Source organism: Columba livia, chromosome 6, assembly GCF_036013475.1.
Source record: "Columba livia isolate bColLiv1 breed racing homer chromosome 6, bColLiv1.pat.W.v2, whole genome shotgun sequence".
NCBI classification, from domain to species: Eukaryota; Metazoa; Chordata; class Aves; order Columbiformes; family Columbidae; genus Columba; species Columba livia.
The window spans coordinates 13,626,359-13,645,336 of NC_088607.1; the positions used below are offsets into that span (position 1 = coordinate 13,626,359).

At 43.6% G+C, this 18,978-nt stretch overlaps 1 protein-coding gene across 7 annotated transcripts in view; it reads right to left on the reverse strand.

The window, feature by feature from the left end:
* Nucleotides 1–18,978, reverse strand: part of NEURL1 (neuralized E3 ubiquitin protein ligase 1) — a 155,789-nt gene that overhangs the window by 85,034 nt on the left and 51,777 nt on the right. Inside the window, exon 2 of one of the 7 annotated variants that reach the window (XM_065067121.1) lies at nucleotides 17,874–17,939. The exons of 1 other annotated variant lie outside the window; for it this stretch is intronic. In XM_065067121.1, coding sequence (XP_064923193.1) covers nucleotides 17,874–17,939 — 66 coding nt within the window. Of the gene's footprint in view, nucleotides 1–1,916; nucleotides 2,127–2,147; nucleotides 2,330–2,548; nucleotides 2,751–17,873; nucleotides 17,940–18,978 lie in introns of those variants that run through there. 5 more of the 7 variants (XM_065067123.1, XM_021295879.2, XM_021295881.2 and 2 more) reach the window with 5 other exon arrangements.

Sequence of the window (18,978 nt, forward strand, 5' to 3'; positions counted from 1 at the left end):
AGCAGCCAGCCTGTGCAGTATCTCCCCATCTGAACTAATTTTCAGCAAGTTTAAATTACTCAGGTGCTTGTGAAAAGCCCAGTCCATCCTTGTGATACAGAGAGGTCACCAGAAATAGCTGGAGGACATGAATTTATGTTTTACCTGTGCTTTTTAAAAACAAAGGATGTCAGCCCCCAGGGCTGTCAATACAACTCCATTCAGTATTGTTACATTTATTTTCAATTATCCTTCCGAGAAATGGATAAGGTTTCAGTTCTCTTTCCCCAGCTATTTTGAGACACATCTGAAACAGAAATATTAAACAGAAAGATGGAACTGGAGGAACGGTAGCCACAGACAAACCACAAGTGCAGATGCAACCTATTTTTGCTAAATATGCTTTGTTGTATGACATTTTATTATTTGTTTTTTGAAATACAATGCACAGCCCTTTTTTTTTTTTAAACATCGCTGTGCTAAACACAGCAGTGCATCACCTCCAAGTATAACACAGCCCATAGCTCCTCTGCATTAAGAGGGAAATTTGAATTAATTACCCACATCTCCTCATTATTTTCCCTTTCCCAACAAAATAAAAATTAGAGAGAATCATGCTAGCTGGAGTAGAATCGCTGAAAGGCAGAAGTTGCAGGATTACTGTGCAGTGCGCTGCCAGCTGCAGGCAGGAGAAAGCCCCAGCAGGAATGCCAAGTCCCTGGCACACACAGGAAACGTATATAGCTATTATTCTTTCCCAGACAGTTTTTCTTTTTTTTTTCAAGTTCATTCAAATAATACTTCCAAAGGGAAAAGGCACTTACAATCACAAAACAGTAGTCAGAGCTCTCTTTTTTTTAATGTTGACCTGACGGTACTGATATTCTGCATACTGCTTGTGTACCATGAGATTATAGAAGAAATAAGGTCAGACCATGGATGAAACTCCAGAATATAAATGATGAACAAATAAAAATCTGTACTGAGACATGCTTGCTAAATACCTTCAGGGAGAAAGTCTTCTACTTCCTAACTATGTCCATTTGTTCCTTAAACTATAGGGTTTGGATTTAGTGGGAAAAATATAAGAGTCAGGACTGTAACATGAATATTCACAGCCTAGGTGTATATATCTCATGCATCTCTATTCAAAGAAAGGATACGAGATACTCCAAGTCCACGTGACCCTCTACCTGCACCTTTCATACCCGTATTTACTATTGTAACAAGGAAACGCCACTTAAAATACATTAATACCACACTGAACATGCAGAATGTTTACTATATCCAAAGTTAAACGGAACATTTCAGAGCAATGTACAAGTTTAATATTGAGTGCAATATTCTCATAGAGGTATTTATGGTATGATATTTGCACAAACAAGGACATGGCTAGTATTGCATGTTGTCTATCGATTCAAATTCTGGCTTAACGTTGGCCTGTGTGGGATATTCCAGTCCCTTTCCAGCTCCCTCCTCTCCCCTGCTTTACATTACCCAGCAAATGCAGACAGCATGCCACACTTAATGGCTGAAAATCAGTCATTTCAAACCAACGTTCATTCCAAATCAAATCAATTTAAAACAAAGCAAACCAGAATTTATATTAAGAAGAGGCTGCTGGTGGAAAGGAAAAACAAGGTGACTATTTTGAGAGCCTACCAAGCTACCTTGCAGTAGTCTTTACTATCGCTTAGCTGATTTTTTCCCGGTGGGAGCTGTCAGACAGCACTCACACACACACACAGTTACTTTCTTTTCGCCCCTGACACCTCTCGGCACACCCGGCAGTGCTGCACCGCCAGATCTTCGTCCCTCATGCCCAGCAACACAGCGAGACGATCACAGCCCGACCCCCGGCTCCCCCTCCGGCACCAGGATGCTCCGAGGGGACAAGCCGGGCCGAGTCCTCATTCCCCCGGTTGCCCCCTCCTCACCTTTCCCAGCCGCCCCCCGCAGCGGAGAGGGCCCGGCGGGCTGGTCCTTACCGTACAGCAGGCTCCTCGTCACCTGTCCCCCCATGGCCGCACACCCCGGCGGGGGCACGGCCGGCTCCGCTCCGCAGCCCCCGGCCCGCCCGGGAGCCTCCTGCCCCGCGCCGGCTGCCGCCACCCACTCCCGCGCCTCCTGCCGCCGCACCGGCCCTCCGAGCTGTCATGTTTATTTACATAAGAAGGAGGAGACTTCGCGGCTTCCTGAAATAGCTGTCGGCGTTTCATCGATGCAGCGTGTTCGACCCTCCCGATCCCACGCACACGATCCCCCCGTGCAGAACGCGGCGGGTCAAGGCATCCACCCGCAATGCTGCCGGCGCGGCGTGCTGCTGGAGGGGGCTGCTGGCCGGGCTGACGAGCCGGCGGCGCTGGGCTCCGCTCAGAACAAAGCAGAAGGTACTGCCAACTCCGCCGAAAAAAAAAATTAAGAACTCATTTATAAAATCAAACGACTTTGGCCATTTGAAACTTTTGCTACCCCGAGGTTTGGTATCCTAGTGCAAAGCCCTGGAATAAAATATAATGGCAAAGAAAAAAAAAAAAGAAAAAAGTATTTAAAAAAAAAAAATTATTACCAGACATCACTGCACCAGAGTCTTCAAACCGCCTCTGCTGGTTAATTATTAATTATTTAATAGCAAAGAAGTGCTTGAAATGCAGAATGGTTCACCACGGACTGTAATAATAAACACATTACCCCCCGTAAACTCTTTTGTGCTCAGCCTGGATACAATGCTTCCTTCTCTCCAGCTCATTACCTCTGCTGATGGATACCGGCCAGCGCTATTAAAAGCAGGGGGATGCCGAGCGTGGTGCAGGGAGGTGCGCAGGGTACCGCAGCCAGGCTTGGTCCCTCGGTTGCTCTCTGCAACCCGCGGTTCGTGCAGGACCTTGCTCGTTCCTTCTCCATCTCCAGCACCACATGCCCCTGCCCACACACGTCTCTCCTGTCCACTGCTCTAAGGGTAAATTAACACAGCAGGCACCAGGCTGCCACAGCCAGTCATGGCATACCCCGCTGGCTCGTATAAAACTAGTTCATGCATCTTTATGTTATGGCACAGTCGTCTCCCTTCACTTTGCAAAGGAGCAGGAGTCAAACTTACAGAGCCATGAGCACAGCTCTGACTCCCAACTCTTACCAGGGTGCTGGGCAGATCCTGTCATCCCACCGCCTCAACTCTGCCACCAGAAAGATGGGAAATAAGATTTTTCTCTTGCCATGTTATAATTATTATTGCTTAGGATGGCTGGATGCTGACGTTTCAGCACTTCTGGAAGAATTTAAAAAAAAAAAAAAAAGCTGTGCAAAAGCAGCCCAAGCCAAAAAGCACAGTCAGGGTGTTTGCACTAATGCTGCGCGTGTGAGGAAATCTGTGCACAGCATTTCCAACCTGCGAGAGGAGCCTCTCCCGAGTTCTGCAGCAGCAGCCAGGCACCCCCACCGACTCATCCCCTGGCTCCCGCCTGCCCAGCTGAGGAGACTTGCACCCAGACCCCTGAGCCAAGCAGCAGCTCTTCCCTCACTGAGCAGCACACAGGCAGCGCTCTGCTCCTCCCTGCTTAAAGTCACACTCTGCAGAGCTTACAGCAGCTTCTTGGCAGAAGACTCTTCTATTTTTTTTTTTTTTTTTTTTCCCCTTCTATTTTTTCTTCCTACCCTCCCAGACGATGCCACATTTACAGCAACAGAGGTACAGGGTGAGGACACGTCCCCAGAAGCACCGCGTGTGCACCCCAATGGGTGCAGAACATTTCTTGGGTCACGCCACGACACCACAGTACCCACTGGGGATCCAGAAATGCCACAAGGACATTGCTGTTTTTGTCCCCTGGCAGGCAGCCCACCTGCTTGTGCTGACGGCAAAGGGTACAGGTGCTTACACCATTACCTACCACATTTAACTCAGAGGAACAGAGATTGAGTTGGACATCCAACCTCAAATTTTCTCATCTCAGCTCTGCTTTCCATCCTTACCTTAATATTGCTACAGCTCTGTGAATAATTGACTTCTTGGTTCACTGCCTCAACCAAGAGATTGCTAGAAAAAAAATACCATTTTGCGTTGGCCCAAAACTGAATGCTTTGTGCGTCTCACTGAAAAAAATATTTTTTTAACTCAGAATGAAACATTTTATTTTCAGAGCTATTTTAACCTCATTTTTTCAAGTTATGGTCATTGAATCCAGCTCTGAAATGATGTCTTTAAAAAAACAACAACAAAAAACAGCCCACAACCTATTAAGCCCTTTGTTTTGAATATACCAAAAGGAAAAATTTGAATTGTTATCTTACAGGTTATTTTATTTTTTGCGACTTATTGGCCTTTTTTGTTTGTTTGTCTGAGGGGGAGATTGGAGGGGACAGACTGCCAGAATGAGTCATCCCATTTGGCAGAAAGTGATAAACAATTTCAATTGATTTTAAAATTGTCTAAAAAAATAAATAAAATTTAAATTAAAAAAAAAAATAAAATAAAAACCACCACACCACCCCAATCTCCTGAAGTTCAGCCAGTGCTGTGGAGCAGCTCCTGGAGGATGCAGGCCCGCAAAGCCATCCATGGTAGTCAAATGGCCTGCCTGCCCTGTTCTGTGATAATTCTTCAAGGATTACTTGCCAGATGGCAAATCTTTCCATCACAGCCATGTCACACTGAAACTTATTTCTGATTTGTTCTTATCACCTCCGAGTTCATTTCAGACCTTGCCCTTTTCCAATTCCTCTTCAGTCTTTTGTGTTTCTGATTTTTATTTAGACATAGAGAAAACCTATCTGCAACTCTATTCTCTATGCCAATACCCTTTGGGTCCCCTTGGGGTATTTCTTTGCCTTTCCCAATAAGAGTAAGGCCTCCCATTTTGGCATCAAATATAAATGTCAATAATATCACCATTTTTGCTTCTTACTAATTTGCTGACAAAGGTATTAGGGCTGGACACAACAGAAATCTGGCCCCTAAATCCATTCCCGTTCATGAACAGTGTCCAGCAAGCTCCAGCCAAGCAGCAGTGCTGTTGTCCAAGCCAGGAAGAATCTGCTGCAGAAGTATTTTGAGGCAATGTTTGATCTTGCTGAATATACGTATTAACACAGCAACAGTAGGATGGTGAGGCTGCAGAGGACTTATGCAGATTTAAGGTCATCCGGCTGCATACTAGATTAAAACCTTGGGTCTTTCCAAATAGCCTTAAGCAGTCAATGTGGCATTTCTCACACTCTCCAGAGATAAAATCCCCAGCCCTGGGCACTGGGTAGCAGGGGTGGGTATGAAATTGAGGGCTCATGAGCAACTGCATTGCATCCCCAGTGTCCTGGCCAGCAGGCTGGTGGTCAGCAAGGAGGATGCTGGAGATCCACTACGATCTGGAAAAAGACATCCCAACATGGCTAAACAGTCCATTCTGTACCAACAGATGGAAAGTAGCAGAGATACCTGCAGGGAACCACAGTAGGAGAAGACACAAAAAAAAGGTACAAAGAGACAGGGAAAAAGGAGAGGATGAAAAATCAGTTTCATGGAGACCAAGGATGAGATTATACATATGCACAGGTGAGGACAGGAAAATGAAACTCCAGTTCATGCTAGCCTCATGCAGCTAAACTTCTTTGGGGACTAGATTTGACTCTATGGAGAACTGGAATTTACATAAGCAAGACAAAACAAGTGATAAAACCTCTCTTGATGAGGGTTTCACCTCCTTTAACAATGCTGCTGGTGGAGACATCCCAGCAAGAGATGGTCCAAAAGGTTTCCTCACATATCAGTATAGGAGAAATAAGGCAGTTCTGGAAATCAGCCAGTATTTGCCAGGGAGAAAGTCTTCATGACTTTTACGTTTAAAGAGGTGCCATCAATTTCTCTATTACCACTCGCACTTGACTTAGTGGTAACACACAGATTGACTAGAAATTGGCCTTTTTTCCACTCAATACAGTAGCTCTCAGCAAACAGATGGAGATCATCTGGGAAGATAGGAGAATTTAGGGAAACATGTTCTCTGGTCTTTTGTTGGCATAAGCCTCTGACTCCTATTAGGGGGGGAAATTTCACCTATACAGAAAACAGATTTCCTCCAGGAACCTCTGCCACCATAACTCCAAAGGAAAAATGATGTTCTCAACAGGAAAGTATCCAAGAGAAAACATCTCACCAGTACATGCTAGTGCACAAAAAATGAGGACTAGAGCTAAGAAATCTTACATTCTACGCATTCTTTTAACATTAATTTATTGCCATTAATGGAGGGGCCTTAGACCTAAGACATGTCTCTGCTTTCAATTCTTGATATATAACATGAAGATAGAGGTACTGCATTAGCAAAAGGTATGACAATTAGCTGGCGTTTATACAGCCATTTGAAAATACAATGAGTTATGTCATTATTAAGCATTATTACGAAGCTGCAGCTCTGGAAGAAAGCCAAATCTCAATGTGTAAGTCAAAGGAAATTCAAGATCCTGACTGAAATTCTTAAAATCAAAATAGTCACTTGTACCTACAAACTATAGCACCACAACTGCTAATCTAGGCACTCAACTATCCTGGTACAATTCTCTGCAGGCACAGCAGGATGGGAAATCTAAGGACAGGGAAAAATCTTTACACCGAATATCCACTTCACATTTGCACTCAGCATAAGTGAGACATCAGTTGTGTTTGCTTTGATGACGGGAGCCGCAGTGGCACAGCAGTAAAGGCTGCCTCTCGGCAGGGCAATGAAGACATCAGCGAGCTGTTGTAATGGATGTACAGGATGCGTATTGATTCAGTGAAGGAGACGTGGCAGCAATAGGAGAGCCCGAGATGTCACATTGCTGTTCACACAAAGCCAAAGCTGCCAAGGACATCCCAGGCTTAACTCTGACCCTGCCAGCACTTGGTGTTTTGTGATAACCTCCCTGTGCCACCATCTGCAGGAGGGGGAGCAGGAGAATAGCAGTGCTGGAGAGGGGCAGGAGGCTGAGAAACAAGAAGGTTTTCCAAGGCAAAGAGAGTGACTTAGTGCATGGTATTCAGGAAAGAAATACATGCCCCAAAAGCCAAGAGTGCCCAGTCCTCTTTGAATCCTTTCTGGATAACATATCGAGAAACCCCATGGAACAATACAAGGTAGCAGAGAATGGAAATGACAGAGTTGAACATAAGCTGTGCCTTGCAATGAAATATTGCATTGTTCTAACTGGTGTTTCTGAAAAGTAACATTTAGATGATGCAGAAAACCCGTGTATGCTCTGGGGCAGTATAACTTGGAACTTGCCTGGAGCCCACTCCCTGGGCGAAATGATCAGACTGCACCTTCAAATGCCTTCAGTCTTCACCTTCACAGAATCAAAGAATCATTTTGCTTGGAAGAGACCCTCAAGATCATGGAGTCCAACCGCTAACACAACACTGGCACTAAATCATGTCCCTAAGAACTTCATCTCTATATCTTTTAAACACCTTCACATATGGTCACTCAACCACTCCCCTGGGCAGCCTGTTCCACTGCTTGACAATCCTTTCCATTATGAAATTTTTCCTAATATCCAATTCACTTACATGCTAAATTATCATTAATAGCTTGACCTCTCACTGCCATCCCAGAATAACTCTTCAAGCATACCATGTTTCAAAAGAAGCCCAGGCCTATCCAAGTGTAATGGAAAATGAGGATATGAGCACCTCACTAAAAGAAACACTGTAATCTAAAAAAAAAAAAAAAAAAAAAAACAACAAAAAAAATGATGACTTATAACAGTTGCCTAATGACACTGACTTTTTCTTTCAGAACAAGCATAAGAACCAAAAGAGAATTAAAGTATCTTCAAGCAAAGATTTTTCCTAAGTCTTATGTGAATATTCTCATTTTGACTCTAACTGGAGGCACAGCACAGTGACAGTATGACATGACTGAGAAATCTTATTTCAAACCCCATTCTATAGTTATTAAATGTTTGTAAACTCCGAACATTATGATCTCATATGATACTGCACTATAACAACCTTAGTGACAAAAGCATTGTATTTTTCCACACAGAGATACAGGGAATACTGGTACAATAGGTACACTTTTATATAAAAAGCTTGTTCACACTTCATCATAGGCAACATCCAAACTGCACTGAAAAATGAAACTACCAGCTGAAGTCATCAGCCTTTTTATGGCATTTTCTCTTTAACACGCGACTACTGAGCAAACACCACGTTCGTTTTCACAATATTCCTGTAGGAGGAGGGGATACCTCCCTGCCTGAGCTAGAGAAGCAGGTTTTGAGCTTTTGAAAAAAAGTTAAATGAGGATCTTACAAGCAACAGGTTAATTCACTCTAGCAATCTTCATTCAATGCCCTCTGGAAAGAGGACAGGCAGGAGCAAAGAGGTAAATCGGGTAATCAGAGAGCACCAGCACCAGGGTACAAATGAAGGTTATAGACAACTTCCACTCCAGCAAGTGCAGGCTTTTGAGAGCTTGACTTTGTAACCTTAATAATGTTCCCTTAGCATAGAGGGGTAATTTCTAAAGATTTTTCTTAACAAATACAGTGACAGGAGAGAATAACCTCTGTGTTTCCCGTCCCACCCATTCTGAGAAAAGCCTCTCACTCGCATGCACTGATGTTTGTAACCAAGCAAAGGCACCATATGTTTGTGATGTAAATATTAGCCTAGCAGAGAAACACCTTTTTAATTACCCTGCTGAAAGTCCTTCAAGAAAGGGCAGTGAAGGGCAGTAGGGTCCAACAGAAACCTTCTGGGCTGGCAAGACAGACAAGTACCATGCCACACATCCACGAGACAATGTTCCCCACCATGTGTGCCCAGCACCAAGTTTCAGCCTGGGCTTGGAAAGGCTCCTGGGGTCACAGAGGAAAGTCCCAAAACCCCTCCCAGGACTGGGTCCCTGGGCACCCCCCTTTTCACCCCAAAGCTTCCCTGCCTCCTGCTGCAGGGCTGTCCTATAGCAAATGGGATTTATTTACAAAACTTGCCCTTACAGGGCTGCTTTTGCAAGCTCTTTTACGTTAGACTTCAAGGAGCCAAAGGATCTGGAGGTCAAGTACTCCAAGGGCAAAATGCACAGCAAGGGTGAATTTTCCAGCCCAGGCAAGACAAATCTTGCAAGTGTAAATACAAAACAAATCATGTAATGCCAGTTACATGTATTTTCCTTTCCCACTTCCTCCGTTCCTCACCCTTCTCCAGTCTCCTGTTCTCCTTTATCAGATATTGCTATCCTGCACCTGCCCACTCTAGACCATTTGTGGCTTTTCAAATTTTATCTGAAATTTACCCTTCCTCCCTTGCTATATCTTTTAACTCTTGTCTTCTATTACTCAAATTAAAAGGCATTTTGCATGTAATTCAGTCTCACAAAAGTAGCACGAAAGATGATAAGCCAGATGCAGCAGACTGAGGGCAGCTATTATTGGAATGAGAACTGAGTTTTGGTTCTTCAGCTCAGGAAAACAAGATTTAATCAGTACAAAAAAAATCAGAGCTTAACGTTCACAAATGCCACTGGTTTTGGACCTACTTTATCAAAGCACAGAGCATGAACATAAATGCAAATACTGTACTGAGTAGAACAATGGTCATATTCCTCCATAGCCACCCCTCCATCTGACATCCCCATTTCCAGAAGGAGGGATCAGAGATGATCAGGACATGAACTCCATAAAATTAACAAACGCAGAAAAATGCTTGTACGCCTAGGATCTAAACCATGCTGATATATTCGTCACTGCAGCATCTAGACTGAGTGTCTCTGACCTACCACAGCTTCTGATCTGCTGCAAACTTTTGCAAACCAAACCAACACTGCTCCTGCCACTGCATTCTCTTCCTCCATACACCATGGCTCCAGTCTAAAGGTCTTTTTCACTTCTCTTTGCTCCCTCCCCCATTCTTTGTCTCTGCATCCTCTTCTGTGCCGCCCACACACTTGGAGAGCAGGGAGCAGACCAATCTGGCAGGTTCAAATAACAACAAAAAAAGGAAAGAAAAAGAAAAGAAAGTTGTTTTCTGGCCTAGAAGACTCCTCTATATTTTTATCTGGAGGGAGCAATCAAATCTATTTTCCTTTCGCCAGGAACCAAAGACAATGACAATGGCTCCCAAAGTCTCATGTTCTCACAGATCAGGCCCGACAAAAACAAGGGGGAAAAGCTGTCATTTCTCCCTGACACACAAGCACATTTGAACCAGAAAATTAAGCTTCTTTTTAACCATGCGTTCTTCTAGCCCCAAGCACCAGTTAAAAATATCCATTTTTACAAGGTGGGGTTTGATTAGCCAGATTTCTTGTTTACTTTTCTCAAAAAGTGGCTGAAGACAAACTCTGCTGCCTGAAGGCTGGTTAACCAGCAAGGCAGCCATCAGCACATCAGGGACCTCTGGGCTGGCTGGGCATGAGCCCACCCATGCAGCACAAGAAGGGGCTTTGGAAGGATGCAGACCTCCACATGCAGCACACATCTCCATGGTGCCGACACAGCACTGGCAGCATTTACCCATCAAGGTCCCAGTCCTGCAAACTCATCGGCATATGCAAAAAAATCCACTCTGGCATTAAAGCATCTAATGACATTAATGGCACACAACACAGCAATACGGTCCAGGCATGTGGAAATAATCACAGGCCCAGAATCCAGGGTGACTGATATTTTTTTTTTCCCATTCAACATATGTTTTACTTAGATGTCTGCTTCTTCCTACTCTTCTTTCTTTCGGTCTCCCAAACTATAATTTGTTTCTGGTGGAACACACAAAAACATCTTTAATAAAGAAACATTATAGGTTAAATTACTCCTATCTGAGAAACAAAAAGTAGTTAACTTAGATAAAAGCAAGAGATTTTATTAAATTCATATATTCCTAATAATAGGCAGAATCTGAACCCAGCCCAACTGGTCACTGGGAAGATAAAACACATCTGAACTATGGTCAGCATGAGGATCTAAAAACAATGCTTGTGATTCCTACACAGAATTAGAACCAAAGAAGCTGAGGTTCAATGAGGTATAATAATTGTTTATTAGGACCAAAGTGTGTGTTCCACGGGATGACTCAAAAACTCTAAGCTATTCTGTGCGGTTATTTGCTTTCTTAAGGTGACCTGTGAGCCATACCCCAGGCTGGGTAAAAGTCAGCAATGACATCATTTACAACACCAGACCAAACAGGGTGTCTTTCCCTCCTTATCAGGTCATCTTAACTCAGCTGTTCCTATGTCCTGGAGATATTTTATGTGCACAAAAGCATTTTTACTGGTGCAGCTACATGTCAACTATATTTACTTTTGTCACTTTAGCTTTTTGTAGCCACATAGACAAAATGCCCATCTTCAATGGCTAAATCATCACAATTGTAGCAACAGAGACTTCATAATGCTGACATGGTCTTTAAACAGGCTTACACTAAGTATCCAGCTTGAAAGCAAATTTTCACATCTTGTTGGAAGCAGAGCAGCCACCATGCTCTTTGCTGTGTTTCTAACTTTTCAAGGAAGAAGTGGACATTTTCACACATGCCCTCCTGCCTTGTAACTTCAGGAGCCAATACAAAGCTTCAAAGCAGCAGCACGTCCTTGCCCATGGGAGACAGTTGCTCTTCCCAGGGGAATCCCCACTTGACTCTCACTCAGCCTTCATCTCCAAGGAGAAAACATGGACAGTTGATGCTCAGCACTCCCCAGTTTTGACCAGATCTTCATCAACTTGCACTGTGACTCACTTCTAATTCACACACAGTGTACTCAGGACAGTGACATTTCCAAGATCTCTTCCAAGGTCTGACCATAGTCTCATTGCCACTTTAGAAACTATTTCCCCTGCAGCTGCAGAGTGTGTTTGGAAGAGAGGAGAGAATAATGTTGTTCATTAGTATAGAATAGCTTAGAAGAACAAATCTTTTTCCATCCATCAAGATTAAGACTGGAACATCAGAGATAAGCATGAAAAGATTAATATCTCTGCATGTCCAGCGTTAGCAGGACAGGTCTCTACATTACAAGGATGTGATGTTATTTCAGATTATGGTCCTTTTAACAGTTAGAAGTCGATGTCTTAGGAGTCTGCGATCTTCCAAGACAAGTGTTTCCTTCAAGACAAATCCCAGTACCACCTGTCAAGGCAGAAGCTTATTTAACAGAAAATGTATGAGATGTGGGCAACCCATACCACAGTAACCCCAGTGACTCCCCTACAAATCAACTGCTCTTGTTGAGGAGGGTGGGGAGATGTCTGTCACTGGGTGCTCAGAGACCACAGAGTTTCCTTGCTGGCTATTCCTTCTGGGTATCGTTCAGGCAAACCTAAAGATCAGTAGCTTGTACTTCTTTGCCCACAGCCTACTGTATGTTGCAAATACCATTTAGCTATCTGCTGCTTTGCAAGCCTGTGAAACATCTAACAGTCTGACCTCAAAACTCAGGCAGCAAAGCATTTTTATTCAACACTTTATTTCACCTTCTAGCAAACAGAAGAAGTGTCTCTACCACACAGCCGGGATGGACACTTAATTTGATAAAACCACAGGCTGAGCCAATGCTTGTCAGGAATTAGACAACTTGAGGAAGGAGACTTGGAAGACTTTGACATTTGAGTGGGAGAGTTGTGTAAAGACACACAAAAATCTATTAAAGGAGATGGGCACAATAAAGAGGAAAGACATTTTTGCTGGCTTATGAAAATGAAACATATGCACGGCTTAATCTGCCACCACTGAAATCAATAAGAATTTTGCCAGTGAAGCAAAACAAAAGCAGAAATGGAAACAACATCTGACATTTGCTATTATAGACTCCTACAAATTGCTGTAGTTAATAGCCTATGAGTTGGATAAATAATATACCATAGGCAGGGAATGATTTTAAACTTCCATTTTCACGGTGTGAGGGTGTCATGATCTTGAAGAGTTTTGAAGCTTGCAAAGGCTGCTTATGCTGAGTCATATTTAGGAAGAAATTTTCCATTTGGATAGTCACGCTAAGTCTATAGAGTCATCAAAGAAAAGAACATGAAGGGAAAAGCTAAAAATACAAGATAGAGAGTAAGATGAAGATCAAGAATAGAAAAGAATTTGGATAAAATTTGTTGTAAATAATTTATTGTTGAAGTAGTCCTCATAAACCAAAGTTCTTGGAATGTAAAAAGGCAAAACATTTCTGTAAATTATTTATGTTTGTGAACTGATCATACAAGCCTCAGGGGCCAACTCCTTATCCAGTATAAACGAAAACATCTGGCCTTGTATCTTTAAGATAATGAGATGGCCGCTGAGCAGTCACCATGGAAAGCATGGTATCCATCACTATGGAAAGCGTGATATCCCGAAATTAATATCTCAGAGCGCATAACACATAATGAAGAAAACAAAGCAGAACAGAAAAACAGGACTTGGACTATCACATCAAAACCCAGGGATACTCAGCAGATCAGTTGTGCAGGCAGCTGACCTGCACTGGGAGACAGCAGAAGAACGGCATGAGGAACTGGAGAGCAACCTGCACAGCAGCCCAAAAGCAAGAAGGGGAATGAGAAATAAAAGAAATAAAGGGGGTGGAAGGGATGTGTTTCAGAAAGCTCTCAGCCCCCATCTAGTTGGCAAACAAGGAGGTCATATTTCATAAAGAGTTCAGCAAGAAGGGCACCAAATTTTTCCCAGACAGACTTGGATGCTTGGAAATGTGGCTCTCCATGTCCCACTCTCACCACTTCGAAAAGCAAAGATTTTGCTCAACAGATTTTAAGCACAGGGATTCTTACTGAGCAACGCTTTGTGCATTTTTATTTTAAAACAACCTGAGTATGAGCTAATGTGTATCTCTTGTGGGTTTTTCCAGCCTTTTGCATCTCCTGGCTGACAGGAATGGTGGGCTGTGTGGCACATGCACAGACCAAGCTCCAGGACACAGAAAGTGCCAGATGCATCAATCCAAGGGCTGTAGTTTTGCAGATGCTTTGGAAAAAACTAATGACTGCAGAAGGAAAGCACCTGTAGAAGTCTTGATCTCTCTCCTCATCAGGTATTTTAGCAGCTGTCAGAGACACAGCTGATAAGATACTCAGCAGTGCATTAGTCATTAAGTATACCTATTTTGTTAGTATTTATAGTTGATTTAGAAGCATTTCAAAACTGAGAATTGCAAGGCTGTATATTGGTTGACATCCTTAAAAATTATCTGCTATATCTTTGCTGATATTTCACTTACCAGGGAGTTTTTAGATGAAGCTGGAGGCTGCATAGGCATCACTTCACTTGGCACAGAGGCCAACTCAAAAATCACCAAGTAGTGGAAACCTCATGGCAAAACACCACACCACTGAGATGTGAAGAAATCACCCTGTGCCCAGCACAAACTCAGCATATCACCATCAATAATAAACATCAGTAAATGAAGCTCCAGTCCCAGCCAGGAGCACAGGACCTGCACTGTGGCTCCTCTCCTGGGCATCTGCGAGAGGGAGGCTGCTGCTGACCAGTCTCTACTGATAGCAGGAACAACTGATCCCCCAGCCAGGAGGAGAAAGACAAGCTTCAAAACAAAGAAAATATTTTAAAATATTCCCATGGTAAAGACAGACATTGGCAGATTGGTGTAGCAGGAAAGATGTGTCACCTTTCACCAAAAATCACTTGTTCAGATGCTGCCAGTAAAATACCATCAGAGGGTCTTTGTCCACACGGCAGTTACACTGTCACAGCTTCATCGTAGCAGAGTCCCTAAGATAGAATGGACCAGAAAAACCTGACTGCATAATTATACTGCTAATTTGTCCACAACTGAACAATTAGAATTCCTGTTTGGCAGACCTATAGTGCTACTTACAAACTGTACTTGCAGGTGCTACTAACATACAGATTGGCAAAGGTCTTCAAGGTTGCAGATTCTTCAGACAGATCATCTCCCACTAACCCCAAACAACTAATCTCTGGGTAAGTTGCAGGGCTTAATCATGCACCACAACTAGATCCAGGTCTAGCCTTTTAGGACTGTCAAAACTGGGTACAAGTCTCGTTCTGAGAGCTGTGTTTGTTAGAGACATTTCCACAACTTACAGCCCTTGGGATGCAACAGGCTCTGATATCATCATTTTCTAAATACTATCTGCGTAGCAGATGTTTTGTGTATGCACGCTATCCCTAAAGCCTTTGCCATCTGTTTTATACCTAGTAAGTCAGGTGTTCAGGCTTTGTATTCCAAAGAAAATGGGAATTCTACTTCAGAAGAAGAAAATGTGAGGGGTTCTTTAAAAGAAGAAAATGTGTGGGGTTCTTCAGTTATTCCCTACACTCCTGCAAAACCTTGTTAGAAATTCTTAAGACAAATGTGGAACAGTAAGTGGAATGATTCGCCTTTAGTCACATATGAAAAATTACAGAGTAGGGCTGTACAAGTGTGAATTAGCAGCATGTACAATGATGCCTGACACCACCTGGCTTTCTTCCTCCTTTTTAAATAAGCAAGGAGTAATACAACAAGGCACCATGGAGACAGAGAGCTCCAACACCAGGCAAGGTGTGGAGGAAGAAGAGTAATGCTGGATGAATGCTGATACCTAAACATGGCCAGCAAGAGCCAGAGATGTGACAGATAGGTTTGACCACGAGTCCTTTGAGGACCTCAGACTGCCATCCCCAACCAGCAGAGGGTCAGATCCCAGATGAGATGTGAGAAGGAACCAGTGCCAGATCCACAGAACCAGGACCACAATGCTCGAGAGCTGCCCATTCCTCTGCCCCTCTTCCCACAAACAACCCAAGCCAAGAAGCAAACAACATTTTAATGGACTGTTTCTGGTGATGGACCAGCTGTGACATTTGGCAAGTTCCTTATTACCAGCCCTAGAGAAATGGCAATCATTGCAAATCTCATGTCATTTGAGTTCAGCATCTTTTCTGATTACTGCTCGTGTACAGGAAGCTCCCTGCTGTAATAAATTATTTTGCTATTTCTTCATATTCATATAGTATTTATAGCATTAAATTAAAAAAAAAAATAAACCTACTTTAACATTAAAAGATGCAAAAATCAAACAGCATGAGTGCCTCTCCTCATTCTCCAAGCCTCACAACATGGTCACAACATCACAGTTCTTCCTCAACTAGATCTTTTAGTAAATAAATTTGCAATGCTCTGAAACACTACTGGAAAATACAAACCCACCATAAGTGGAAATAAGTCATATTCCCCACTGATAAACATGCAGACAAGCGAAACTGTATTAACAGGAACATCTGGAGAAAGTAGATTGCCCTTCCCAAACCAGACAGATACAACCACCCAACCAGTAAGTAGAGGCACTATCACAAAGAGATCTGTCCTGCACTGGGGATGTGAGCAGCAAATGAAAACTCATTATTAACAGATCAAAAGCAATTAATTGCTCAACCAGGAGCAGACAAACTTTAGCTAACAAACACACATATAAACATTCCAGATTCACCAAAGGTAATTAAGTAACAGAGAATGGGACAACTCAAACTGTTCGCTGCACAGAGTGTACCCAGTTTGAGGTGTCATTGCAGCCCACAGGGACCCTTCCCACAGTTCCCAGGCCACTTTCTGTGAGTAACCTTTTGTGCAGCCACCACTGTACTGGGCCCCTCTGTCTGTATTCTCAGCAAAGCAGCAATTTCAAGAATGACTTTTCTTGCCTGTGATTTGAAAAAGGAACTTGATCAAAAACAAAACCTCTTTTCCCAACATCAGCCACGCAGCAACTTTAGTCAGTACGTACTACCTTCAGCAACCAGAGGGACTCCCAATGGCAATGAATAGGCCCCACAGCTATAACTCTTGCTAAGAGTTAAAGGATTTGCTCCATGCCTAGTCTGCAAAAGCTAATGTGTCCACAGAACCCTCTCAAACTTCAGCTCCCTTGTTTCATGGAGTTTACACCATCAGCTGTTGGCAAAACATGACTAATCCACTTTCTTGCTTTGAGGCTTAAGAACAAAATGTCTCCTACAGGACAGATCCTGCTCTGGCAGTTGCCAGAGTCAGCCCAGGGCTGTGGATGGAGACCAGGATCTCACAGGATGTTCATCATTCCCCTCTGTGTGGAGCAGAGTCCCCTCACATGCCTCCTTCCCACCCATCCCCAAGCCGGCCTTTGCTCATGCCGCTGTGGCTCTGAGGGTGGGATGGAGATGCACAAGGTTGTCCCTGCAGCTGCTCTATCCAAATGCAAGCCAAAGAAATGCCGTGGAGAGAAGAGCTTCCTCCTCCAAACATGAGGATGAGTGGCAGTGGCACAGCAACCCCTCCACAACACTTGCTGCTCCTTACATGTTCTCTCTTCTGAGTCAACTGCCTTTTCCCATTTGTGAAGCAGAGCACTGCTTACTAAGCCATATGTATTTAAAAAGGAAAAAAGAAAAGAGAAAAAGAGAGAGAGACAAGGAAACTAAACACACCTAAATTGTTGTATCATCCAGGGTGAGTGTGAGCTGCATAGCTTAATGCCACAGTCCACTCTGTGCTCGTAGCAGCACTCTGCCATGGCCTAATAAATAAGTAATAGCAAAACAGATCCCTCATTCAGCTGCCCATCAATAGAGGGAAATTTCTGTAAACTGCACCAGAGCATCTTCCAAAGGCCTGTCAGAGATGATTGGAAAGACAGCGCATAGACAAGAGTTTTCCTGGCTCAAAATGGTGAAAAGAGTGGGTTATTCTGTTCAGATCACAGGCAACAGGTTTGGTCTCTTTCAGCACAACAGCCTTGCAACACCTGACTGGATCCATTGCAAAATGAAAGGAAGACTTCCAGGCAACATGAGGCAGAAAGATATTGATTTTGGGAGGGATCAATAGGGAAAAGAAAAAATCATAAGAAAAAAACAAGGGGCGACACATATCTGTTTGCATCCAACTTGCAGATGCTTCAGCTGCTGCATCCTTAATTACCTGCAGATGAAATGAACAGGTAGTGGTGGCCAAGACAACTCTTCATCTCACTTCTGTCCCACATCCCTAGAAAGTTTACAGGAAAATCACAAGTTACATTATTTCTCCCACAGAGTAAGAAAAGGGGCCACAAAAATCACTGACTTGTGGCAGTTGGCACATGGGATACACAGAGCCCTGAGCAGGGAGAGGAAGGGAAATGCTGTTCAGAAGTCCCTGCAATCCTTGTGTTAAACCAGGAATGCAGGGAACTTCCAAAATACAGGATGAAATGGTAGAACCTTCATGGGAAGAATAAAGGGACATAAATATCTGCTGGATATTCAATGCATTTGGTCTACAGAGGCAAAATGTGCAACTCTCTGGTATGTAAATGTAAAGATTGAGTAGTTATTACCATGATCACCACCCTTCCTGTCTGTTAGCATTGCTGCAGTCTGACACCTGAGACATTCAGAAGGAGCCTGAACAGACAGCAAGGTTTCACCATGCAACCTGCACAGTGGAGGGAAGTATTCACAAGCAGAGACTGCAGGAAATATCTAGTTGCCTAAGTGGAGGATGCAGGCAGTCCAGCACCGTGATGTCTCCTACCTCAGCACTGCCCAGCCCACCAATATTCTGTCTAGCTTGAATATCTCACATGGCCTAGTTCAGGATTCCTAAATATACACCATTATAAAAACACATGAGTAACTCTCATTTTGAAGATCCTCTGGATGATACTGCAAGACAGCAACCCACCCCACTGAGCCTGCTTCCAGATGCACACCTCTGGCTTTGGTCCTTTCTCCCTGCAAACAGCTTGGGAGCGTAGTGAGGTAATTAATAAATAGATCTGCCTGGAGGTGATGAAAACACAAAAGCTCAGCACAGCCTTGCATTCCTTCTGTTGCCTGTAAGAGATGGTCATGCTGCTGGCAGTGGTTATATGGGAGAAAGTAGGTGACCACAGAAACAGTACAGGAGGACTTGGGGTTGAGGGCAGGCTGTAGGGTGATGCCCTGGTGTGTGTGCCTGGGAGACCAGACTCCCCCTCTGCATCAAATCCTGTGGGTGCTAAATCCTACCGAGAAGTGCATTTATAGGAGGCATTTGAAAACTC